Raw genomic sequence first — 26,878 nt, 5'->3', positions numbered from 1 at the left:
CATTTCCACTCTGTGCTTGTATTGTTCCCTCAACCTCTTATCACTGTGACTTCTCTGCCATGATGGGCTGTAACCTGGGGCTGTGAGTTAAATAAACTCTTTGTACTCTAAGCCCCCCCCCCCCCCAGTATCTTATCACTGCAACAGGAAAGGAAATGAGACAGTCACAGAGTCTACGTATGTCTGGTGGTCACACAGAGTCTAAGTATGTCTGGTGGTCACACAGAGGTGGCAACACTGGAGATTTGGAGCCAGACCGCTGGTCTCTGTCCCTGTACTCTTAACTGCTGTGGAATAAGGCTTTCTTTGGCGTGCTCAGCATGCTGCTGCTACCCCTTCAGAGACCGCCATCTCGGTGTGGATCTCAGGACACCTTCCTATGAGTGCAGGTGCAGTCTCGGCGCTTCTCGACACAATCTTCAGGCTGTCGGTACCAACTAACTTGTCACTAACCTACCACTTGCGGTTGGGCCAGGAGTTGAGTCCAAGTTGTTCACCAGGAAGAAGTCTAAGGTTTTTCAGCCCTTACCCTGACCACGCCTTGTGGCACTGGAGATGAAACCCAGGGTCTTAAACATGCCAGGCAAGCATTCTATCACCAAACTAACCCCCTTCTCAAGGATTAGCTGGCCTTGGTTTGTTTGTTTGTTTGAGATAGGGTCTCTCTACAGCTCAACAGCTCTGGATATCCTGAAACTCACTATGTGACCAGGCTGGCTTTGAATTCACAGAGATCTGCCTCCCTCTGTTACCATCCCCCGCCCCCAAGTGCCACCAAGCCCAGCCAGGACACAACTGTTACCACACTGTAAGTCTTTGTCTTTTAACAGAAAGTTAAACCATTCCTGATTATTGTAACTCCGAGTATGGACCCGAATCTAGTCATACAATTAGAGTCTGTTTCTTTCGCTTTACTTCCCTTTTATTTTTTATGTACCTTGACCCTCCTCTCTACTTTAGTGGTCTAGACTGGGGCATTCAGTTTTTTGATGTCTGACATGGTGTGTGGTCTACAAAGGTAGTAGGCCACATTCACAGCTCCCTTGGGTCGTGTGAGGCTCAAGGGCCATAGGTTAGACAAACCTGGTCTAGAACCTTTTGAATTTATTTATTGTTTTACTTTAAGTATGCGTGTGTCCATGGGTAGGTGTGTGCATGAGAGTGCAGGGACCCAGTGCCAATGGAGGCCAGCAATGTTGGAAACCTCTGAAACTGGAGTGACAGGCAGTTGTGAGTTGCCCAACATGGGTGCTGGGCACTGAACTCATGTCCTCTGCAAGAGCAGCACACAATTTCAACCTCTGAGCCATCTCTCCAGCCCCCAGGAATCTTTTCCTTCTATTTTAATTCTCCCAGAGAAAAGCCCTCTTAGTTTTGGTACTGAGAATCGAACCTAGGGCCTTTATAGTACTCTACCACTGAGCTGATACCTCTAACTCTACTTAAACATTTAGTATAAGTTTAGGCTTGCATCTTCTATCTACTTTCAGGGTCAATGAACACATATTTTTGTTCTTCCAAGGCGAAGCAGTGGGCAACCACAGATTCCTGGCCCATACCTTCACCGGGAGCAATGTGGGTTGAAGAACTCACTAGTCTGTGTGTGTGTGTGTGTGTGTGTGTGTGAGATGTGAGAGACAGTTCTGATTCTTAGGGCTGATGTATGTTATGCCTGGCTGCCTGGGCCAGGGAAAGCACTATAATACTCTGGAACCTTCTTTCTTACCTTCAGCCTCTGGACAATGTCCCTGATGTCCTCCTCGGAGCCCTCTGCAGCCTGCAGGAAGATGTGGTCCCCTCGGCCATAGAATATCTTCAGTGTGGAGGAGTCTGGGGTCCAGCCAATGACGTCCCCACAGTAGCAGTTGAATACCACCTCCTTGGTACGCAGGTCCAGGAGCACTACAAACTCATTGGAAATCCCCAAAATGCAGTCGATCTCCACTCCCTGGGCGTAGTCCTGAGCTGCCACACGCCAGGCAATGGCCCCAGCACTGTGCTGCTCCGCTCCTGCCCTGGCCTTCGTCTTCTCCTTCTTCTTGGAGGTCAGGGAGATGAGGGTGAACTTGCCGGAGGAGTCAATGGGGGTGTTGGAGACACAGCTTTCAGCCAGGTCCTTAAGGTACTCCTGACGGGTTCTGGTGGCCATCGTGTGGAATTTGTCAGATTTGTGTGCAGCGTTCTCAGCATTAATTACCTTGGCTAGCAAAAAGTCTCTGAAGACATCAGACTTTCGGAATGTGGTTCCATTAGGGATGGGGGGGCCAAAAGGAGGAGCGTCTTTGGATCGGGTCACAGCCATGCTAAGGAGGGAGAAACCATTTAGAGATAGAAAAAAAATACAATTCTTCAAAACCAATAGGATATATTGTAAATCCAGCACTTGGAAGGCAGAGGAAGGATCAGGAGTTCAAGGTCAGTTTGGGTTACTTAAGATTCTGTCTCTTGTCAGGGTGACAATAAGCCGGGCATGGCCAGCCTGGTCTACAGAGTGAGTTCCAGGACAGCCTGGGCTACACAGGGAAACCCTGTCTTGAAAAACAAAACAAAACAAAAAGACTGTCTCTAACCAACAAAACTCTCTCTAGAAACAAAAATATAAAATCAAAAGTAAGATCTTCTCTTCCTCCCTCCTGCCTGCTGTACTGGGGATAGAACCCTGTGTAGCTGGGCAAGTGTTCACCTACTAAGTCATACCCTAGCCCTGGAGTTTCCCTTTTATGAATAGAAGTATATATCCGATCAGTAAGTTGCTAGTTAGACTGGAAAGTTGAAGAAAAAGTCTTACAGCATATATACATATATAACATGTTATATGTATTCCCTACACACACACACACAGTGCTGGGGGGGGGGTCAGACTCAGGGCTCACACACGCTAAACAACTGATTTACCGCCAAACTGTATCCTCAGTCACCCTTGGTTTTCTGTGAGTCTCAATATGAAGCCCAGGTTGGCCCTGAACTTGAGACACCCCATCTCAACTTCCTGAGTGCTGGGATCACAGTCACCACTCCTGGCTCCTGATTTCATTTAGTCTTGTTTATATAAACTATGTGCTAGATTACAGTTTAGGGAAAAAACAAACAAACACCTTTCTTTCCTCTCTACTGTCAAAGTCAGATACAGGCTTATCGCCTTTTCTGCAGCCTGGTCATATGATTTGATTTGGTCAATGCCTTTTGAGTGAGGGCTTGAACTGTATGTGAGTGTAGGAGGGGACTGATGGACCTATACCTCTTTTTTTTTTTTTTTTTTTTTTTTTGTTTTGTTTTATTGTTTTGAGACAGGGTTTCTCTGTGTAGCCCTGGCTGTCCTGGCCTTGAATGCAGAGATCTGTCTGTCTCTGACTCCTGAGTGTGGGGATTAAAGGCGTGAGCTACCGCTGCCTGGCAAGGGACCTACACTTTTATACTCTTTCGCTGCAATGGGATGGACAGACCCCTAGGAGAGCCTAGTGGTCCCAGGAGGATGAAGAAAATCTGGTACAGGCTTGGACTCTAGCTGACTCTAAGCTTGACTTGTTACACACCATCAGTGGAGGACTATTTTGCTGTGGAATAATCCTTCTGTACACAGTGAATTTGTATTACTCTCATTGGTAATAAAGAACTGACTGGCTTATAGCTGGGCAGAAAGAGACTGGGTGAGAGAGTCAGACAAGGAGGATGCTGGGAAGAAGGAAGGCAGAGTCTAGAGTATTGAACAGATGCAGAGAGAAGCAAGATGGGCATGCTGTACTAAAAAAAGGTATCAAGCCATTTGTCAAAGCATAGATAAGAAATATGGGTTAATTTAAAATGTAAGAGTTAGCTAGTAACAAGTCTAAGCTATTGGCAGAGCATTTGTAATTAAAAGCCTCAGTGTGTTTTTTGGGGAGCTGCTGGCGGGACAGAAACTCCTGTTTAACTATCTGGCTGGATGTGGAGCATGTAGATGGACTTTAGTTCTTTTAAATACTTACTTGACACTAATATATTTTGCAAATCACCTCAACAAAGATTATTTTGAAAATCTGGAGCTAATGTGGTGGCACATGCCTGTAAACCCCTAACTCAGGAGGTAGAGGAAGGAGGATCAGGAATTCAAGGTTGTCCTCTGCTATGCAGCATGTTCGAGGCCAGCCTGGGATTCAAGAGACCCTTTCTCAAAAGAATAAATAAGTAGACTACAGATTAAAATGCCCTATGCAACCCAAACACAGTACAATGCTTGTTGGCATTTGGCTGACCTCCTCGGCACCCTCCCCTGTCCCGACAGGGAGATGGTGTAACATTTACCCATCTGTTTGACAAGGGCTTCCTGGACGCCCCTATTGGCTTTGTGGATACAGCGCTTCCTGTCTTTCCACAGCTGCTGACTGAACATACAAATGAACAGACACTGATGAAGACAGCGAAGTGTCGTCAGGATGGCTGGGGTGGGGAGGGGTGGATGGGGGATCCCGACACGACATGGGACATACTAGACAGAAGAACAGCATGTGGGGCAGCCCCAGTGGGAAAGGGTACATGCAGAAGGAGGTGTCTCGCATGTCCTATCTGCCATGCTTTGACAGGGAGGCCTCTGGACCTGGGGTCCCACTAAGTGAGCTTGGGCAGCAGGAGGCTGATGGTGGGGGGAAAGATGCTGGGGTGCACCCACGGGCAGCCTGATGTGACGGGAGGCCACCTATATTGTGTCACTCCATGTACTGTACTGTCTGTTGACATCAGGGTGTAAGCACGCTCTACAATGCCTGTGCAATGGGGAAATCAACCAAGGCCACACTTCTCAGAGTGTGTCCCGGTAGGCAAGTAGTGTACAACTATATTCACTTTTCTTCTTTCCTTCCCTGCCAGGTCACGGCAGTGGCAAGGGCTGAGGGCTGTGGCTCTTGATGCCTAGGTGGCCCTCTCCCAATGCCACACTCTCACCAGCCTTTAGAAACTGCTTGTGTCAAGCCTGGGGCGGGCAGTGCTGGCTCTCTGCCGTCCCTTGTCTGGATGCTTCATTTCCCACTAAGCCAGCCACACTCTGTGAGTCTCTCTTCGAAATCCCTGGTGGGCAGTGGCAGCAGCAGCTCCTGCTTCTTGCTGGGTCCTCGACAGAAAGAGGTACATCTGCAAAGATCACTGTGGCTGCCTCATGTGGCACTGAGCAAGGGCGGGAGACCCAGAGATTAGTCTGACTCCTGCCTTCCACCTCCACCACTCTGTACAGTGTGCCTCCATGTGGGAAGGCCACAGGCACACCACCCTGGGCTCCAGGGATTCTCTAGCCCCAAGGAGAAGAAGATGATTTTCTCTAATAAGCAAAGGTGTGTGTGACCACAAAGGGGAGTGCCAGTGTGCCAGCCAGGTCAACCGGGATTGCCGCCGCTACTCTAATGGAGCCGCTGATACACAGGAGGAGAAGAGCCTTGTCATTTCCCTCGGCGGCACGCAGCTGCTTAGTGACAGACTGGCTTTCCTCATGGCCCTGACTCATGGCTTTAAGTCGTGAAATTGTAAGCGGCTGGAGGTTCTGGATCAAGGAACAGCTGGTCCCTCACTTTTAGTCAGTGGGGCTGGGCTTGTTTATAAGCACAGGCTCAGGGAAGATGCCGGTGGCCAGGAGGAAATGGCAAAAGATGAGAACTCATTGCACAACTAGATGTGTGGCCACCAGGCCTGATTCTCTAGTGCTCAGCAGGAGCACAATTACATGCACAATTACTAACTCAACAACGGTTTTGTCAGTGCCTACAGAGTGCGGGACAGGACATTTCATTGCCAGCCCTTCAAAGTCCTCTGAGATGTTAGCCAGGCACGGTGGCGATGGCCCACTTGGGAGGTGGAGGGAGGAGAATCAGGAGTCCAAGGCCATCTTGGTATACACAGAGAGTGTGAGGTTAGCCTGGGTTACATGATGCCCACGTGTGCACGCACACACGCACACACGAAATTCAATGGGGTGAGGAGGGAGGGCAGGGCAGGCTGGCCTCAGGATTCTTCCCACAGTTGGGGGAAGAACACAGAGTAGGTCTCCCCAGAGAGTGGGTACCTTCGAGTTGGTAAGGGACAGCTGTGGTTGTATCGCTAACATTTTCTTTCTTTAAAAATAAAGAAAAGAGGGAACACTGAAGCAAAGGAGGCAAAATGCTAACATCTGTTAAATCTGCTGGCGGGCACATGGGTGTCTGTTCCATTATTTTCTGCACTTTTCAGAATGTTTAAAATATTGCATAATAAAAGTCTTTTTAAATTAAATTGTAAAAAACAGGAAAGGGCTGTGCATCAGGAAGAAGTCACCCTGGAGACCAAGCCTGAGCTTGCCTGGAGAAGTGGGAGGTGGGGGCAGGCTCCTGGGACTACAAGGCAGGAGAGGAAGGCGTAGGGAGGAGGAAAGGTACTGAGCTTAGTGGCATACCCCTAGAATCCCAGTACTCGGGTAGCTGAAGCAGGAGGATGACATGTTTGACGCCAGCTTGGGCCATTATGAAGTTAAGCTGTAGGCTAGCCTGAGCTATATAGCAAAGCTTTGCCTGAAAAACGCCACGGGCATGGCTGGGGCTATTGCTCACTGGTACAGCACTTCCCTAGCCAACCCCCGGTACCACCAGAAGACACCCATATACACATGTACGCCCAAACAACCAACTCACTGTGCCCCCAAACGCCGAAGAAATTTTGAGTTCTGGGGGCTTTGACATATTAAGTTGGACATGGTGGCTCATGTTTATAATCCCAGTACTTGGGAAGCTGAGGCAGGTGGACCACTATGGGTTTGAGGCCAACCTGAGCTACACAGCATGTTTGAGACTAGCCTGGACTATGTGAAACTGTCTCAAAAACAATACAAAACAAGGCCCAGAAATAAAACCAAACAAGGGCTTAGCGGTAAAGTGCTTGCCCTGCATGTACAAGGCCCCACATTTGGTCCCCTATCCTGTGCCATTCTCCAACCACAGTAAGAAGAAGTGAGGAGGAAGGGGAGGAGGGAGGAGGCACAGCAGGCTGCTTCCTCTTCCCAGGCGTGTGTGAACACCTGTCTCTGTCGCCAGGGCTACCTTTCAGGTGCTGAGAAACAGCAAATTGGTAAGCCCTGGACTCATTCAAGCAGTCTCAGTCCACAGAGCTAAGGAGCCAGCCAGCATCCTGCAGCTGCTCTAGGACACTCCTTGGGCCAGGGAGTGACTGATGGTGCTGGTCCCTGGCAGCCACCAGGCAACACATCCGGCACAGTTCACACCAGCTACAGCTGCATGCTGGAACCAAACCAGTAAGCGCTGCTAGCTCCACTGAGACCGCCAGTGCACACAGGCAGCGGTCCTCGCCCTCCACGCCCACGGCAGCCATTTCCTAGACAGCTGCACACTGGATGCCGGCTGCAGTGAGTGCAGAAACACGGTGACTCAGGCGGGCGCCAGCAAACAACCCCAAATGTCCATCCTGGGAGGACGGCGGGAAACTGTCACCCAGCCACACGGTGGAATGTCTGGCAGTCATACGAAAGGAAAAGCATGTCATGTCCTGGTATGCGAAGGCCTTTAAGACTGCTGAGTGGAAGCCTCTAGGCTCTACAGCAGAGGCTCTAGCCAGCCAGCACGGAAACATGGAAGACTATTTACATGGAATCAAGACACAGAAGCAGCAACAGCCTCTGTGAGGCTGGCTGGGCAGGAGGTTGGACTCAGCTGCTCCTCTTTGCATTTTATACCCTGTTCAGACAATGGGAAACAGTACACCTTGTCTGCGGGGACAAGCTGACGGCCTGGGCCTGGGTTGCTAGGTGGGATGCTTTCGAGGATCCAGCTCTATCCTGCTCCTAGCCTCCAAGCTCCCTTTGTCTTTTGGGGACAGCCACTAACTTGGGGAAGTCCTGATGTTAGAGAGGGCGCAGAACAGGCTTGGGACCTGGGTTACATGTCTATGTGTGAATTACAAGCCCCGAGTCAACATGCCTGTCATCCTAACATTCAGGGGCTGAGGCAGGATGATTACGAGTCTGAAGGAAGCCTGGGCTATATAGTGAGACTTTGTCCCTAAAGCCGTCCCCAACCTACTTCTCAGCTCTATCATACAGGTGGTCCTGGGGAGCTACCACCCCAGCTTCTCCCAGGCCTGCTCTTGTGCCTCTGTTCTTATGCTCAGGTGCTAGCCCAGGTATTTAGCCCCCAAAGTGGCACCCGACTCCAGCCTGGCCGGAGGGCCTCCACAGAGCTTCTGCGAAGGCTCAGCAACGTGTGCTCACTCGCTTTCTCCCTCTCCCTCGTTTTGAGACAGGGTCTCACAAAGCCCGGGCTGACGATGATCTTGAACTTCTGATTCTCCTGCTTACACCTCCACCTCCCGAACACTGGGATTTTAGGAATGCACCACTCTGCTTGGATCACGCAGTGCTGGGGATCGAACTCATGTTTGACCTTCGTGCATGCCAGGCAAACTCTCTACGAACTGAGCTACAACCCCGGCCCATCAAACCTCCCCCTCTATAGTCAGGAGGGTGTTAAACCGAGTGAGGCTAGAAAGTGAAGCTCCTTCCAGGACCGTGGAACACCGAGCTGTGCCTTCCTGTGATATGCCCAAGAGTCAACACATATAAGTCTATCTTCCTGTGAATGACTGATGTGGGGTTTCTATCATTTACAGGCAGAAACTTCCAAGAAATATTGGCTCTGATGGGAACTAGAGAGCCAGGAAGTGAGGTGATGTGGGATTTGTGATGGGGCACGTTCTCCCCAGCCTCTCAGGGCCTGGCTGTGCACGGGACAGGACACTGGTGGCCATACCTATAGCAGACATTCTCAGTGCAGGGATTGTGGACTCGGACGATGATGAAGACGTGCTGGAAGTGTGAGCGGATATTCTTGGGGGTGAAAGGCAACGCTCCTGGCTCCTGGAAGATGATTGTCACGATGTCATTCCCTATGTGCCTCTTCCTCAGCAGCTGGAAGCAGAGAGGAGGTAAGGGTCACAGACCAGCTCCAGGAATCCTACCTAGACTGCCTTGCTGGCTCCCCATGGCCACCCCCACCAGAGGGCGCATGTGAGCCCTGGAGCCAGGCCTTGTCCCCAGATGCTCAGAGCCCTTCTGGCTCCTTCTCACTCAGGGGCATGGACAAGGCCAAGGAGCCCCCACATGTGGGCCCCTAGCCTCTGACACGGCCTGTTCCCCTCCCCATACAGGCCCGGAAGCTCTCAAACATTCCAGAAAAGCCTTCCACTTACAAGCAGTGGGAATGGTTGTCCCTGCTACCCCAGAGCCCCAGGTGGCTTCCTTCCTCCTGAACTCCTTAGGATTTTTCGGGATTCTGTCATCCATAGCAACTCTCCAAGATCTGCCCTGCCCCCAGCAGGCCCCTCTTTGCTTTCCTGTGTTCCCTACCCGATATTTATGTCCACACTTTGCACTGAGGCCCTTCCTCTCCTTGTCCCTCATCTGTCTCTTCCCATTCCGGTTTCAGTGACAAGAAAATGGGATACTGTTTTGGTTGCTGCCTGTCAGCAAAGAGCCTGACATGTAAGGAGGGCGTGGCAATCTTACTTCAGGAGGACTCAGGATGGAGGCCTCTGATCTGCTCAGGCCACATGGACAATGACAGAGGCTCAGCACAACATGCAGGCGGGGCCAATTCCAGGTGGCTCTCAGAGGGCCCAGGGAGCCACGCCCTCTCTTCCCTGCTTCCATCTCCAAGGGAGACCCGAATGGGTGTCTTCACAGTGTCTTATTTATTTGTCGAGATCATACTCCAACCCTCTTTTTTGGAGGGTGGGGGAGACAGGTCTCATGGAGCCAAGGATAATCAACTCCTGATCCTCCTGTCTCACAAAGGGAGCTGGCCACCATGCCTGTTTTTTGTTTTGTTTTGTTTTTGTTTTTTGAGACAGGGTTTCTCTGTGTAGCTTTGCGCCTTTCCTGGATCTCACTCTGTAGCCCAGGCTGGCCTTGAACTCACAGAGATCTGCCTGGCTCTGTCTCCTGAGTGCTGGGATTAAAGGCATGAGCCACCACTGCCCGGCTCTGATTTTTGTTTTAACTATTTATTTTGAGACTGGCAGTCTCCTGCCTGAACCATTTTATCCAGTCTGTTAGTTCTTTTTTGTTTGTTTATTTTGAGATAGGGTCTTCCATGTAGCTCTGGCTGTCCTGGAAGTCCTTAGGTAGATCAGGCCAGCCTGGAACTCACAGAGATCCATCTGCCTCTGCCTCTCTAGTGCTGGGATTAAAGGCGTGTGCTATAACATGCACAGCACCAAAAATTTTTAATTATTTTTTTGTTTGTCTTTGTTTTTTGAGACAGGGTTTCTCTATATAATAGCTCTGGCTGTCCTGGAACTCACTTTGTAGACCAGGCTGGCCTCAAACTCACAAAGATCTGCCTGCCTCTGCCTCCTGAGTGCTGGGATTAAAGGTATGCCCAACCACACCTGGCTGATTTTTAAATTTTTTATTTTTATATGTATGGGTGTTTTGCCCACAAGTACATCTGTGTACCATGTATGAGCTGGTGCTCTCAGGTCAGAAGAGGGTTTCAGACCCCCGGGACTGGAGTTAGAGAGAGCTGTGAGATACCATGTAGGTGCTGGGAATCGAACCTGGGTCCTCTGGAAGAGCAGCCTGTGCTCTTGAGGACTGAGCCATCTCCAGTTCTGGGCCTGTTAGTTCTCTATGTGTCTGAACTGTATGAACGAAGTTGCTAAATACAAGACTTGCTTCCTGTGGCCAACCTCACTCGAGACTCACCTCCCAGGGACATCGTCCATTCATGACCTTGCTGAACCTTCCCCAAACCCTGAGTGGCAATAACTCACGTGGCTGCTTTTCATAAGATGGGAAAGCTTGGCTCTGAGAAGTTAAACGTGACCTGTCTCCTGCCATGCAGGGATGAAGGCAAACAGGGGGATCCATCTTGTTTCTGGTTTTGACTCTACAGGATGAGCTTTCTCCAGCCCCCACTACTCAGGAACAAGGTCCCTGCTTCCTATAGGTATTGGCTGCCTCACGCTCAGGGCCCAGGACCCACGGGGTGTCATCAGGACCCTGCTGTCACTGTGAGGAAGAACTGCAGCTCAAAGAGGTGCTGTCACTCTCCTGTGGTCACAAAGCTGGCAAGGGGCAAGGAACTCAACTTCAGGTTTAATCCTGATGCCAGTGCTCTTGAGAGTGTTATTAGGGTATCCTTAGGAAAGGGCTTGTATTTGACTAGTTTTGACTTACAGAATCTGGCCCTGGCCCCTGAACCATTCTCCCTTTCCAGGGTGGCTCACAGGCCCACTCCACCCCAGGCCTAGTTTCTTTCCTCTGGTGTGACTGAAAGGTGGGGTCAGAGCATGGACCGTGGGAGCATCTCTGCCATTCATAAAAAGACCTATGAATGAAGCCACTACAGAGAACAGTGAGGGTGAGGATTCTCAAACCTCTAGATCCAGCCATACCTAAAACCAGCCCTCTCCAAGAACCCTGGGTTCTACAACCCCATTTTATGCTTTGCTTATACAGATTTGGTTTGAGTTTGTGGTCAAATTCTGTTGAGTCATTTACTCTTCTCATTCATAAAACTGGTGATGACGCAAGAGACCCCAAAGGGAGATGAACAGCTGGATGTAAGCAGGGTGAACAAGGACCAGTAGGAAGATGCGGTATCAGACAGGCATCAATTCACATCAGGCACTGTCTAGAAGTCCCAGGGAAATGACCGTGGTACTGAGGGTCTCTAAGACCTCCATCAGATTCACAGGACCATGCCAGGAGAGCCATCACTGGGCTGATGGGTTGGGGCGGATGGCCACCAGTCATAAGGAGGGTGGATGATTTGAGAGTAACCGTGCCCCAGCTGGGGACCACTGACCTGCTGCCTGTTGTTGGGGGTGTAAGGGAGCAGGGTGGAAACGTGGAACATGATCTCGTAGTCCTGGTATGTCGTGTAGAGAGAGTGGGTCCCCGTGGAGTCCGCTGGGATAGAAACACCAGTTAGTACCAAGTCCCTAAACTCCTGGGTTTCTGCCACAGGCCATCTGCTTGCTAGTTTTTAATGCAATGCTTTTACCTAATCCACTCTTTTAAAATGAAAGAAATAAAAAGAAATCTCCCATTATACAATGTGCTGATTACAGTATGCACCGCCACACCTGGCTGTGTGAGTGTCTTTAGAGTTTACTATATGCAAACAAACCCTCGATATACTGCCAAGTTCTTAAAATACTTGGCGCACAAAAGGCATCCTTCAGTACATGTTCTCCTGAGACTTACTATGTAGGACAGGTGGCCCTCACCTGTGTCTGTCCCTGCCCTGTAAACATCACAGTCCTGTGGAGCTCCTGGGTGTCCTCCAGGTGACTATGGCAGTGTACAGAACACATGTGTAGCCCCTGGTCAGACATGAGGGCTGACTTCAAATCTCCCTGGAACACATTATGCTGTTTTCCCAAGTGGGGACACTATTAATCCTACCAGTGCTGCTTAATACCTTCCACTGGCCTGCACCCTCACCCAGGTACCACCAGACCTTTGAGCTTCTGTTGGTCAGGCAGACAAGAAGTGGTGGCTCCTTGACACCTCAGGGGTCCCTCCTAAAGTTTTTTGTTTGATTTTTAGTGACACTGAGGTGGAAATGCTCCATCCTGAAGCAGTAGCTGATGCCTCCCTCTGACCCACTTACTTATTGTCTGTCCGTCTGTCCGTCCATCCATCCATCCATCCATCCATCCATCCATCCATCCATCCATCCATCCATCCATCCATCCATCTATCAAGACAAGGTCTTACCTGCCTGCCTGTCTGCCTGCCTGTCTGTCTGTCTATCTATCCCTCCCTCCATCTATCTATCATCTAGACAAGGTCTTGTTATGTAGCCTTGGCTGGCCTGGAATGTACTATGTAGACCAGGATGACCTCATGGATACCTACCTGTTTCTCCTTCTAAGAGCTGGGTGGGATTTTAGGCCTGCCCCAGGCCACTTAACTCTATTTTTTTTTGTCCTCCTCCCCCCCACCCCAAGACAGGGTTTCCCTGTGTAACAGCACTGACCATCCTGGAACTTGATCTGTAGACCAGGCTGGCCTTGAACTCAGAGATCTGCCTGTCTCTGCCTCCCCAGTGCTGGGATTAAGGGTGTGTGCCACTACTACCCAGCTGTTTGTTTTCTGAGACAGCGTTTCTCTGTGTGGCCCTGGCTGTCCTGGAACTCAGAGATCTGCTTGCCTCTCAAGTACTCTCCACTTACTCTTGACATCCAGCTGGGCGGCGTACTTGGTGAAGCCCTTCAGACAGACCTTCTCACCCAGGAGGTCCAGGAACTCCTCAAAGGCAGGGCCAGCCTCCTCGTTGTTGTACATCTCCTCCTCTGAGCTCTGGCCTGCCTTGCAGTACAGGATGCCGACCTTGTGCTTGCGGCACAGCTGTGGGGGCAGAAGAGCAGAGCAGGTCCAAGGAGGTCGGAGGGGATGGGACAAGGGAAGACCTGAGGTGCTGAGCCCAGGCACTGCTGGGACACTTGGGAACTCAAGCCACTGCCAGTAGGGAAGGAACCAGTGTGGGGCATGTCCCAGAGAGGCACAGGAAGGTACCCACTCTGCCATCTGTCGCTACATGGCTGTGTGAGTGTATGATGTTCTTAAGGCAGAGCTGGGAGCTGGGGCTAGCTTCCTATAGGAGATGACTGGGCATGGACTGAGACTGTACCAAAGCTAAACCTCAGCTACTTGGGGTCTGCACATGTCTGGAAGTCCAAAAGCAATGCCAGGGGCTATGGAAAGGCCAGATGGCAGTGAGTGGGTTTGTGTTCGTATGCCGGCACACTCTCTCTCCCTCTTCATATAAACCTTGTGGTGTTAATCTCATTCCTGGGCTGTTTCTATGACACTGCTCTTGGTACCCTTACAATGTGCTGATAGCTCCCTCCTGTTGCTCAATCTAGCTTAAGTGAGTTTGTTACTTGCTAAAAATAAACGCAGAGATGGAGACAGAAAGGGCTGCAGGATTAGGGCTGAAGGCTGGGGCTCCTCAGCCCCTGGCTCACCCCTTGCTCATCGAGCTTCAGCAGCTGCTCTGTGACTTTGGGAGTGTTGAGAGCCAGTCGCAAGCAATGGATGTTGAGCTCTGGGATGACATATTCCAGTGCGTCCTTCAGGGGCAGGCCCCGCCCTGTCCCGTGCTTGGTGGCTGTAGGTGTGGCATCCTCTAGAATGGAGCCCCGAAGCGTGATGAGCTGCTCAACAGAGAGAAGGCATGGTCAGGGGTGTCTTAGGGCTTTGAGGGGGCTACTGCATGTGAAGGGTCCTGCCTTCACAAACAGGTATAGCTCAGTGTGGTAATGTACAGTAATTCTAGGCACTATGAAGGTCAAGGTTGGATGATTTTGAGGCCAAGGTCAACCTGGGATACACAGTGACCCTGTCTCAAAAACAAGCAAACAAAAAGCAATAATACCGCCCCCCCCCCCAAGACCCCACAAAAAAAAAAAAAAACCCAAACCCAGAGCTGGGTGTGGTGGGCTGTAATCCTAGCTTGGGAGGTGGAGATAAGAAAGTAGTTTAAGCTCATCCTTGGCTTCAGAGTTAAAGGCTAGCTTCCCTACATGAGATCTTGTCTTAAAAAAACCCTATACCATAAAGCCAACCCCCTCCCCAAAAGGGGGATGATGAGAAGGATCTTAACAGCTTGAAGCAGAATACAGAGGCTGAGCAAGGACTCAGAGATACTATCTCCTCCCTGAGATCCTGAGCCTCAACCTTCTCTTCCATGGGACAAAGCCAGGCACTCCATGGTGAAGGGGAGGCTGAGAGATGACACACCCCTTTCTTCAGCACATACGCTGGCTGCTGCCTCCTGTGTGCCAATCTATTCCAGGTGCAGAGACAAACAAAGACCCCGGAGAGCTGACAGGTGGGTAGGGAGAGGAGTCAATCTGGGAGCTGGACCCCAGATGAACCAAAGAGGCTCCACAAAGGAGGTACTTGGCTGTTCCTGTGACAGCTTACATTGTAGACATGTACGTCACATCCAAGACCTGCCAGGCTAGGAAGCTGGTGCCAGCCTGGGTCTTGAATTGTGGCTCTTGCTGTTCAAGCAGTTTCATGAAAACACCATCTCTAGGTACTCCGAGTTGGTCTGGACACATACCTGTGCACATACATGTGTCTCTGGTACATGAATGCGCACACACTTTAAACCCTCTCAGCTGGTTGTGCTGTGCCATAAAGGTTGAAAATGTTTAGTCAAAGGCCACTGCAGACCTCTTCCTCAGATGTCACCACTGCCCAAGCTTTTCCTACAGCTGATCATGTGACCAATGTCAGGAAGTGAAATGTAAGAATCCTGTCTGGCCAGGACTTTTTACTGGCCCACGACTTCTTGCTGGGGACAAAAGGTGAGCCAGATGAACTGAGTCCTGATGCTCCTACCTCACAGTATCTTTTTCTGTTTGTTTCTCAAGACAAGGTCCTCTGTGCAGCCCTGGCTGTCCTGGAAGTCACTCTGTAGATGAGGCTTGCCGCTAACTTAGAGATCCACTTCCTTCAGTCTCCTGAGAGCTGTATTTTTGGAGACAAGGTCTTGCTATGTAACCTTAGCTGACCTTGAATTTGCAGAGATTCCCTGTCTCACCTTCTGAGTATCTTGAAGATGCTTCAAGATAGTTTTCTTTGGAAAAAATATTGCCATCTAGTATGGTCTACACATATGTAATTGTTACACCCAGATCAAGACCTGGATATTTTGACTTCTGGACCAGTATATTCTCTCCTATTTTATTATTTCATTATCAGCTATCTATTTCATTATTATTATTATTTATTATTATTATTATTATTATTATTATTATTATTATTATTATTATTTTGTCAGGAGTGTGTTTGGGGGCTAGGGATGGAATCCTGTCCTGCTAGGCAAATGCTATAATCCAGAGCCATGTGTCCAGCTGACAGTCACTATTCTTCTGTTATCTGGCTTCCTCCCCTCCCCTTTGAGTCAGGATCTCATGTAGCCCAGGCTGGCCTCAAATTCCTGATTCCTGCTTCTCCTTCTCGAGTGCTGAGATTATAGCCATGTAACGCCATGCTTGGCTTCTCTCTCTCTTTTTTTGAGACAGGATCTCAGTCTATAGTCTAGGCTGGTCTTGAACTTGAGATCCTTGTCTCAGCCTCCCACGTGACAGGTGTGCCACTGTGGCCAGCTTGGTTTCTTTCTCTGAGGACTGTGCATATGGGATTCCAGCATGTTGCATTGAGAGGATAAAGTCTGCGCTGCCATGGATTTAATCCTTCCCAGCGCTGCTGAGCACAGCTGCTTGAGCACTTGACAAGTGAGCAGCACTGTTGGGAACATCCACGGAAGCACCTCTTGGCGCACAGAAACACATTTCTTTTGGAGTTTATACCTAGGAGACAAATTGCTAAATCACCCAGACATGCTAATCTTCAGTTTTACGGAAACTGCCAAGTAGTTTTCCAAGTGCTTGTTCCAATTTACACCCCGCTAGTCCTGAGAGCCCCTGTAGCCAGGCCCTCTTGTCAGGAGCTTGATTCTAGCCACCAGGTTAGGCCAGGCCCGAGTATGTGGAAGCCACAGCAAGAATGTACAGAAAGGTACCAGAAATACCACAAGACAAACAAAAAACCCTCCCCTAGGACCTGTTCCAAACACCCCAAACACACTGTTCCAAGCTGTAGTTTAAACACAAAAGATGATCAGTGTTTACTGCAAAAACACACTCTCCTCAGTCAACAGATACCCGAAGCAGCAAAGGCATGCCATGGTCTGCTGCCAGGCCTGCAGCCCACCCTTGCCAAACAGGACCCAGGCAAGAGGCGTGTGGAAGGAACGGAATGATCTCATGGTTGGGAGTTCCCAGTTCTGGCTGTGGTCACTAACAAACAAACACATCTCTTATCATGAGCAAAGCAAGCGTGGAACATGGGGAACGGCGACGGCAAAGCCAGGGGTTTTGCTCTCCAGTCCGGGTGGCCTTGGGGCTGTGCGTTTCCTTAATGCATCTACAGGATGAGCATCTCTGCATCCTAACACTGTTCTGCAGCACTCTGCCATAGTCAAGAGCCAGAGGGGACCAAAAACCCACTCTGGAGACAGGGGGCTTGTGGCTGTGCCTGGCCCTGGTCACTGCCCACTGCTGTGCACTCGAAAACCTCTCGGTTCTTCCTTCTGGCCAGGGGAGGAGGAGCAGGGCACTGGCAGGTCCTGAGAAGCTCCTCTCTCCTAGCCTTGAGCCTGTCACCTCCCCTGGCACAGCAGCCCTTCCCCAAGTCTCCCTGTCTTTGTCCCAGTGCCAGCCCATTCTCTCCCCAGCAGCCGGAGTCAGATCTGCTGAGCCCTCAGACATCTGGTGTCCCTGCACCGAGGGTGAGAACCAAGTGAGCTGTAAAAAGGACACGGTGCCACATAAGCAAAGAGGGGCCTGTCTGTCAGTCAGGCCCACGACTAACGCACATGCACGCTGGCTGCTCTTGGTGCTGGGTGGTGGGAGTCCTTCACGGACTTCAGGGTACTCGAGGTTCTGTCAGCTTGTTTGAACCCCAGCTCCACCTTCTCCCAAGCTCTGTAACCCTGAGCAAATCGCTAAATTTCTCATTTATTCCCTCCCTCCCTTTTTAGTTTTGGAAACCCCTTCATGGAGCCCAGGCTGGTCTCAAACCGGCTATATAGCTGAGGCTGGCCTTGAACTCACTCGCCTCACAAGCACTAGGAGTACAAGGGTGCCCCACTGCATTGGACTTATATAGATTGTCATTGATACAGAGTTTTGCTATCTGGTCCTGGCTGGTCTGGAACTTCCAATATTTCCTCATTGACAAAATGGGGATAAGAACGCCTGCCTTGGGCAGGTGTGGTTGTACACACCTGCAATTCAAATATTCTGGAAACTGAATAAGTTGAGAGTCTAGGACAACCTGGGCTAGGTGAAGTCTCCAGGAAGGAAGTTCACACACAGAGCTGGGTATCCGCCAGTCACCGCTGCAGGCAGATAAGGGTCAAGTGTGCAAGACATGTTATAAACCTAAATGCTTTAAGGAGGAGGCTGCAGCCCCCTACCACTCTTCAACGGGATGCATCGGAGATATGGGGAGGCACACACAACCAGGTGTGCTGACTGAGCACGGGTATCCCACTCCCAACAGAATTACACTGGTTTTCTTCACTTTGTAAGACCTTTCCCTTTCTACTTTGCATACTTATGCATTATTGAAAGTCCCAACAATCAGCATAAGATGTGTGTGTGCGCACGCATGTGTGTGTATGTGTGTGTGTGTGTACACATCCTGATTAAACAACTAAAACCCCAAACTCCTATGCCGATCAAAGCTAAAGCCTAACTGGGCACAGGAGCACACGCCTGCAACGCTGGCACCCGGGAGGCTAAGGCAGCGGGACTGTGAGTTCTATGCCAGCACTGGACACAGTGAGGGCCTGACTTGAAAACAAAACAACAAAATCCAAAGGTCTGTCAGATCCCCACTTGCCAGGCTCAAGGAGCACTGGGGCCAGATGGCGGAGGCTGGCTGGGGAACCCTGTGTGTCATCTGAGGAGTCACTGGCATGGGGTGGCCAGTGGTCAGGTGTGTGGTGCTCCTGCCTCGGTGGGAAGCTGGCTCTGCCAAAGCTCACATACCATCTGCTGGGAGACATGGGCCCACTGGAGCCTGTCTGCTTGGCGGCTCGGGGCGGCCATCTGGGACAGGCCAGCCTGCTGGCTTGGAGAGCAGCCCGGGCCCATGCTCTGGTGTGCAGGGGCCAGGGACGAGTGTGTAGACTGGAGGACTGAGCCCTATCTATCTAGTTCCCCATCACGGCCTCCACCCTCCTGGAAGAGTTACAGTTATGACAGGTTGTCAGTCACGCAGGGTCTGGCACGCGGAGCTCCTCTAGCCCCGAAGTCTGTGCAGCCACTTCCGGCCTCAGTGTGAGGGCCTGTCCCCACCTCTCTAGAAGTCAGGCCACAGCTCCAAGCCTGTTTTACTGAGGAAGAAACCAAGACACAAGGAACAGTCACCTGTCCAAGTCTCGGGGCCAGTGAAGAACAGCCCTGGACAGACGGCCTAGAAGGTACTGGGGTGAGGAGAGACAGGGACAGGGCATGCTGGATCTGCCAATGGGTGACCTTGGAAAAGTAATTCTCTGTCTGGCTCTAACGTCCTTGTTGGGGATATCTGTGGAGTGAGGTGACAATGGGACCTCTGTGGCGAGAGTTGAGAGAAACCACTGGGACGATGTACCCGAACACTGAGTGAATGCCCAGCAGGAATACGTTAATTTCCGGGTTGCTGGCACAAAATTTGGGTTGTATGTCTCTGCCCTGCCTTCATGATGGAAAGGGCCCCAGGAAGGAGTGAGGCAAGCCTTGCAGTCTACTGTTCCTCCTGCAACTCCAGATGATGGGAGCGCAGGCCTGAGGGCCTCACAGGGCAGCTCTGCCTGGGCCCAGGGTTGGGTCTGCGTGTGGTCTGCAGGTGAGGGGAGACAAAGGCTTGCATGCCGTGTGTGTGTGTGTGTGTGTGTGTGTGTGTGTGTGTGTGTGTGTGTATGAGAGAGAGACACACACACAGAGAGAGAGAGAGAGAGAGAGAGACTGACTGATTTAGGGTAGAATTCATGCTGAAGCTCCGGCTGGACTTGAACTGATGATATCCATGTGAGGACCACACAAGCTCCAACTCCCTGAGGTTTTGGCTATTTCATTGGCCAATCCTATCTGAAGATCTAACTCCCACTGGGCGGTTGTGGCGCACGCCTTTAATCCCAGCACTGGGGAGGCAGAGGCAGGCGGATCTCTGTGAGTTCGAGGCCAGCCTGGTCTACCAAGTGAGTTCCAGGAAAGGCGCAAAGCTACACAGAGAAACCCTATGTCAGAAAACAAAAACAAAAACAACAAAAAAAAAAGATCTAACTCCCATCAGGTTTCCCTGCTGTGGCTTCCATCTTATCACTACGTACCCTGGCATGGGTTATGAAGGTGTCTTGTGAGACGCTGCCATCCCCTAAGAGAGCAGTCTTCAAGCTACTTTGCCGCCTTGGTCACTACTATACCCCCAAAGCCCAGCTTGGGGCTGTGAAGTGATGGCATCTGGGAAGTCTTGGTGGGATGAGTGCATCTCAGATCTGTGGCCATGAGGCCAGGTGGCACGGAGTAGTTTCCAATTACCAAATAGGAACTAAAGCAGAAAAGCCCTACCCTGAGCTGCTGAAAAAGCACTCAAGTGTCCTGACCCTAAGTACAAATCATGTACTGTCACTGATCATTCTAGGGGCTGGAGAGAAGGCTTAGTGGTTAAGAGCACTGTGTATGCTAGGCATGGAGGCACACACCTTTCATCCCAGCACTCGGGAGAAAGAAGCAGGTGGATCTCCGTGAGTTCAAGCCTGGTCTACAGAGTGAGTTCTGAGCCAGCCAGAGCTACATAGTGAAACTTTGTCTCTAGGAAAACACACACACACACACACACACACACACACGAAAGAAAGAAGCAGCTGCAGAAGCAGGTTCAGTTCCTAGACTCTACATGGTGGCTCACAACCACTGATAACTCTAGTCCCTGGGGCTTCGATGCCTTCTTCTGACCTCCACTGAGGTCACCTACACTGCATGCATGTGTAAGTCAGCTGAGTTCTTACGTCATGAACAGGTCCAGTGTGGGGGAGGGGGCCTCAACTGTCAGGAGACTCCCCGAGGCAGCTGAGTGGGACAGCCAGAGGCTGATGACGGAGAGACAGGCCCTGCCTCTCACTGGAGGGTCCTCACTGCTCTGTAGCTGCTCTGCCACAAATGAGGACAAGAGTGCCGCCAAGACAGCTGCAAGACTTCGAGACTGGTGTGAGCTAGCCCAGGCAAAGGCCGAGCACAGGCTGGCCCCGCAGCTAAGCTGCTTGCCGCCATTGTCGCTGCAAGAACATGCATCTCTCCTGAGTGTGTACACACACACACACACACACACACACACACACACACACACACACACACACACACGGCTTCTCACTTCACCAGCACTGGCCCACGTGTCCTAAGGGACTTTGAAGCTGGGGGAACTGTCACCTCACATTCTGCCTCAGTGCTCAACTGGCCAGAAAGGTGAGCAGAAGGAAAGGCTGGCTAAGACACAGGTCCAGACCTCCTGCAGTCTGGGCATGTGATTTTGGGGGCTGTCTCCGCAGCTGCCGGATGAAAGGCTCTGCTGGGTGGGGCACTTGTCCTCAGTGCCTCATCTGCTTGCCAGGATGAGCTCAAAAACTCAGCCGGCCCCAAACTCCAAGTAAGCTCCCTGGCAGTGGTAGCCTGCTGGGTTTTTATGCCAGGGTGTAGGCCCAGCACACAGGGATTCCCAGTGTGTGGCCTGTGTCAGCTGGTGGCGGCCTCTCTGGAAATGCTGCCTTTACATGGCTCTTTCAGAAGGTGCCATCACCTCTTCACTGTTGTTAACAAGTCTTGTCCTGCTGGGGACTGAACTCAGAGGCAGGGAGTGAGGCAAGCTAAAACCACCTTTCTGACAGATGTGGTAGCCCATGCCGCTATCCAAGTATTCAGAGAGTGGAGGCAGGAGGATCGGGAGCTGGAGGCCAGCTGAGGCTACAAGAGACAAGCTCTCAAAACAAAAGAAAAACACTCCACCATTCCCGCTGAGGACCTTCTTCTCCTCTTTCCTCTGCTCCTTGGGCGGCTCCCATGGAACTGTCAATCTCAGCGCCAGGGCGGTGGCTCTAGCCCTAAGGTGGAGCGTGTCCTAGATCTGGCTGTCTATCTCTCTCACCCTCTCTCACCCGTCAGTGCCTGGCCCAACCTGTGGGTGTGGGATCCACGCAGAGCCAATCAGGGATCCTGCAGACATGAATCATCCTTCTGTATGGAAAGCTAATACCATCTAGATGACCTGGGCAGTGGTCCCTTTGCCCAGGACTGAAGAGAACATGCTGGTGACATAAGAGAATGGCATTCATTACAAAAAAAGAGGCTGAGCCAGCCAAGCTGAGCAGAAGAGGTGTCAAGTTCTGCAGTCTTGGGGCTGAAGAGATGGCTCAGCAGTTAAGAGCAGTGGCTGTTCTTCCAGAGGACCCAGGTTCAATTCCCAGCACCCACATGGCAGCTCACAACTCTCTGTGACTCCAGTTCCAGGGGATCTGACGTCTTTCACACCAATGCACATAAAAATAAAGTTAAAAAAAAAAAAAAGTTCTTCAGTCTTGCAGAAGACCAGGTCAATCCGTGCCTGTAGCAGTTTCTGTCCCTGACCTATAGCTGTGGAGGTCAGTGCAATCTCTTTGTGACTTGAGGCTAGCCAGAAATACATTCCTGTCACAAATCACTTGTATTGGTGTAGGAGCACAGCACCATGCCCCTATAACAGGGGGGGGGGGGGGACAGTGGGATTCTTAGCTCAGAACGGAGCAGGTTGGTCAATCACGGTGAAAGCTGCTTAGCAACTTGGCAGGGCTTGCTGTGATACCCCAGGCCTTTCCAGACTGAGGCTTGGAGTCCTCCAATGACCCCTCCCTCCCAACCATGCCTTTTTTTTTTTTCTTTATGTTCGTTGGAGTCAATCTCTTGAGAATAGATTTGTGATCCTGAGCTTTGTTGTCCGCCACCTGCCAGGTTCAGATCCTGGCTCGGCTTCTTATTTGCTGCAACCCATGTGATTTCTGAGTCTTAGTTTTCCCCTCTGTAAAATGGACAGACTCACACAATCCTATTACTGGCCTCTTAGCAGACATAGCCAGGATGTCCTTGGCCTGGAACCTGATAGGAGGAGGGCGTAGAAATGGGAAGGGTTTACAGTTCCTATTTACCCAGCAGGCACACTGTGCCAGGCCCTACCTCTCGAGTCCGGAAGATGATCCTATACTGGTACTGAGGTCCGTGGTCCTTATGATCCTCTAGCTTCTCCCGCTTGATGCTCACCGCCACGGGCCCCAGCTTTTCATCCACGCCGAAGTAATTGGCGTGCTCTGCAAAGGGAGGGCAGGAAAGTACGGTCAGATGCCTGGAAGGAGAGGGCACAGCCCATGGCAGTCTGCTCGTGGTGCACTGGGAGGAGGCTAAGGGGCCCAAGGCCAGTGGAGAAACCCTGTGAGTTTGGGCAAGGCCTGGCTTTCTGTACCGGAAAAGTCACAGGCCTTTTCTGAGTCTCAGTGCTCTTATTTGAGGAATAGGGACCCAGAGGCTGTCCACAGTTCAGAGCTGGTGTGTGAGAGTGAGCCCACAATGATGAAAGGCTTGGTATAGTACACAGTGGGTCATCAACCCAGGGTCGCTGAGATTAATCCTGGCTCTGTTAACGGCTTGCTGGGTTTAGCTCCCATTAGCTGTTGTGAAGCAGTTAAGCCCTGAGCCGAGGGAATCTCCTGCCAGCACAAATTCTGGGTTGAGATTAGATAGAAGGCCCCAGCCAGGTCACATGACGGGATTCTTAGCAGTCAGATGGGCTTAACTCAGCAATGTGAGGATTAATTGAGTTAGCATGGCACCAGGCTGGCACACAGTATGCATACAGCTTAAATGCTGGCCAAGTAGCCCAGGGCCTCCGATTTGCTCAGGGCCCGACACAGATCCCTAAGTCATCTGTATCTGACCACTTCTACAGACCTAAGTAATACTATGGAAATACTGAGGGTGACAGCCATAAATGAGCCAGGGAGCCAGGTTTCTGCTCTCCCCTTTTTCCTGGACAAGCTGAAGAGAATTTTTTTTTTTTTTAAACCAGGAAACAGTTCTTTCTGATATCCAACCATAGTGGGTTTTTGTTTTGTTTTTTGGCAGCTCCTACCAGCAGCCTGTGTGACTCCTGTTCCAAGCCTTCGTGTCGTTATCAGCAAAAATTCAAGAACGCAGCAGATATCTGTTTCTTGTTCTCGCCCTGGCATTCTGTATATTTAACTGACAGTCCCTGTTTTCAGATGCACCTGGGTGAATCCAAGGCTAATCCAAAATGAGGGGTGCAAACTAATCAGAATGGTACTGCACACTGTCCTCCACAGTGGGAGCCCACTCCCGAAGAGGCTGCCGAATTTGCCGTTGGTTTTTTCACCTATGCACAATGCCCAGCATCTCAGAGACCCCAGCACGTGGTCGGTGCTCAACAGACATTACTCACAGGCCTCCATGGCTACAAAGAAGTCATCTTAGAAAGGCTACTTTAAAAAACTGGGGGAGTAGACAGGCCTTACTCTATATTACTCTGTGTTGTCTTTGAATGTGCTTAGACTAAGCCGGCCTCACAGTGGAAATGCCCCCCGCCTCAGCCTCAATACTGGGATTCAACTGTGCGTCCCCATGCCTGGCAGGAAATGGATATCTGCCCCCACCCCTTCGCTTCCTTTCCCTTTTGAGGCAGGGTCTCACCATGTAGCCCAGGCCTACCTCAAACTGAAGATCCAGCTGCCTCAGCCTCCTAAGTGCTGGAATTACAGATGTGCACTACCATACCCCGTTTCTTGGTGAGTTTTAAAAACCAACCTGAAATAGCCCTTTTCACCCCTAAGGCACTTTTCATCTTGGGATCCCGTGCTACTGAAAGGGGCCCTCATGGTGCCTCACCAGCATTCTGCCAGCCAGGACCTGGGACTTCTACTTTACCCCTTCGCTGTTCATCTTAGTGCTCTTTTGGTTGGGGTATGGGATCCACTACAACCGACCCCTTTCCTCCCACGAGGTCGACCTGCAGGGTGGACTGTGTCCCAGAGCCAACAAGCTATCAGACAGGACACTCCAACCCACGGTCTGACTCGAGACTGGCTCCAGAGGACACTCTGAGCCCTGTGGAGAACCTAGCTGACATCTGTCACATTTGACAGGAACCATGTATTTATTTTGGTGGTGCTGGGGCTCACTGTCCTCCCGGCACCGAGTGTGCCCCCCGGCACCCTTAGCCATGACACGGGGTCAGATAAATTAGCAGTGGGTGTGTGTCCAGGACAAGCTGGGGCCCCAGCCACTCGCCCGCGTCACCTTTGCCCACAAAGTAGTCCTGGTAGTAACGAGCACCCAGGTCCACGTGCTCGATGCTGTACTGCCTGGGCCGGCTCTGTGTCCTTTGCTGCTCCTTGGGCACCTCCAGCACCGAGATGCTGGCATTTGTGCGGTGGGTGCTCAGGGAGGGCTCCGCTATGTGGGCGTCGCTGCTGCCCCCCGGGGAACCCAAGGAGGCCCGGGAGAAGCTGACGTTGCGCTCCCGCTCCCCACCGATCTCGTTGCGGAAGTGTGGGCAGCTAAGCAGAAGGTCATTGCTATTGTCATCCCCCAGGTCCTGCTCCAGGTTCTCTTTGCAGTTCAAATCCTCCGTGCTGGTGAAGGCTGGGTCCAGAGTCCCCAGGCTGTGGGCCCGCGAGGCTGCGAGGGTCACCATGGCGGAGGCTGCCGAGGCCGCCGAGGCCCCAGTGGTGGTGTTGCGCCTCTGGGCCACTGACACCCTGTTGGCGGCTGCCTCGTTGAGGTCGAACAGCAGGCTCTGCACGTCAAAATGGGCAAAGCTCTTCTGGCAGACCCACGGTCTGCTGGCTTCTGGGGGGCTTCGGCCCTCCTCAGTCTCTCCCAGAGGCCGCCCCACCTCCCCCTCAGGCTTACTGCTCCTCAGTTTCCTGAAGATGGACGAGTCCACGGTGTCCCCACTGCCCAGGCCCCACGCAGGCTTCTTCCGGGCCTTCTCCTTTTCCTTGAGAGGCTGCAGAGTCTGCAGACTATCTTTGGCAGGCTGGCCATTGCGGGGGTCTCCCTTGGCTCCACAGCCGCCTCCTGGGAGAAGGGTGCCAGGATCCACCCGCAGGAGCTCATTGAGGTTCTGGGAGCCGCGAGCCTCTGGCTGCTCACTGCGGAACTCGTTGAGGATGTCGAAGAAACTCTGCTCGGGCACACCCTGCACGTCGATGGAGGATGTGCTGCCGTACTCTCGGAAGAGGGGCAGCACCCCTGGGTGCCGGGTTCCCCGTGACTCTCCAGGTTCCTCCACGTCACACTCACTGAGGGTGATCTCGCTACTGCTTCGATGTCGCAGAGGGAGGAAGGCCCGGCCAGGGGACCGGGGCCACCCATCCTGGAATTCTACATCTTTAGACCTCCTCCTGGAGAGTCGGTGGAAGGCTCTGGACCCTGAGGAAGCTGGGGTGCTGGAAGGGAGCTGTCCATTCTGTAAGTTTCTCATGGAATGGGTCACTTTGGTGGACTTCACACCATCTGTGTCCTGTGAGGGGCTGGGATTGCTCTGCTCTCTCAAGGCTTCTCGCTTGGGTGGCCAATCAGCCACTCTGGCGCGCACCCCCATCTTGGGCATCGCAGGGGTGGTAGGGCTGGGGCGGGTGGTGGCAATGGCTGGGCTCTCACCAAGAGGCTGGGACATGCTGCCGTTCTGGGCCCAGAATCCCATGGGAGAGTAGTCCCCAGGGTGGGGCCCAGGGAGGATGTCGGTGCCCCTGGCCCCACAGCCGGCTGCCAGGTCCACACCATCATTAGGAAGAGGTCGATAGGTGGTCATAGTCCTCGGGCACTGGGGTGCTGCTGTCCCTGAAGTCGTGGCACAACTCTATGGGGTCCCCTGGCCCTCAGCCATTGTTCAGGCCCGCCGGTCCTAGGACAAAGGGTGCTGGCCCTCGGAAGTGCACTTGAAGGTTGTGAGCCTGTAGAGTCCAGTCCTTCACCATCGCTGTGGACAGCAGCGCAAGTGTGACGTCAGGAGGCAGGTTTCATCCAGGGGGCTCCAGACGCAATGGCTCAGCAGGGCAGAAAGAGCAATGGCTGCAGGCCATGGCCTGTGGGTGGTGTAGGCATCCTCTCAGCCATGCTGCAAGAGAAGAGGAGGGAGGTGAGACGGGAGCAGTATCCCCACTCCCCAGAGGCAGGAGATGCGGCTGCACTCATCTGAAAAGATTATTATGGAGTGAGCCTGCCTGCCCGCCCTCCCCTTCCTTCCTTCCTCAGACAAGGT

At 51.8% G+C, this 26,878-nt stretch overlaps 1 protein-coding gene across 2 annotated transcripts in view; it reads right to left on the bottom strand.

Moving 5' to 3' along the window:
* Positions 1–26,878, bottom strand: part of Sipa1l3 (signal induced proliferation associated 1 like 3) — a 219,463-nt gene that overhangs the window by 69,472 nt on the left and 123,113 nt on the right. For both annotated transcript variants that reach the window (XM_028859573.2, XM_028859575.2), the window contains exons 2-8: positions 24,910–26,734; positions 22,780–22,910; positions 13,984–14,172; positions 13,189–13,363; positions 11,814–11,917; positions 8,754–8,911; positions 1,727–2,303 (exon numbers count right to left, since the gene is read on the bottom strand). In XM_028859573.2, coding sequence (XP_028715406.1) covers positions 1,727–2,303; positions 8,754–8,911; positions 11,814–11,917; positions 13,189–13,363; positions 13,984–14,172; positions 22,780–22,910; positions 24,910–26,428 — 2,853 coding nt within the window. In that variant the 5' untranslated portion in view covers positions 26,429–26,734. The remainder of the gene's footprint in view (positions 1–1,726; positions 2,304–8,753; positions 8,912–11,813; positions 11,918–13,188; positions 13,364–13,983; positions 14,173–22,779; positions 22,911–24,909; positions 26,735–26,878) is intronic.

This window comes from Peromyscus leucopus, chromosome 1 (assembly GCF_004664715.2).
Source record: "Peromyscus leucopus breed LL Stock chromosome 1, UCI_PerLeu_2.1, whole genome shotgun sequence".
Lineage (NCBI taxonomy): Eukaryota > Metazoa > Chordata > Mammalia > Rodentia > Cricetidae > Peromyscus > Peromyscus leucopus.
This window is presented reverse-complemented; position numbering and strand designations above follow the sequence as displayed.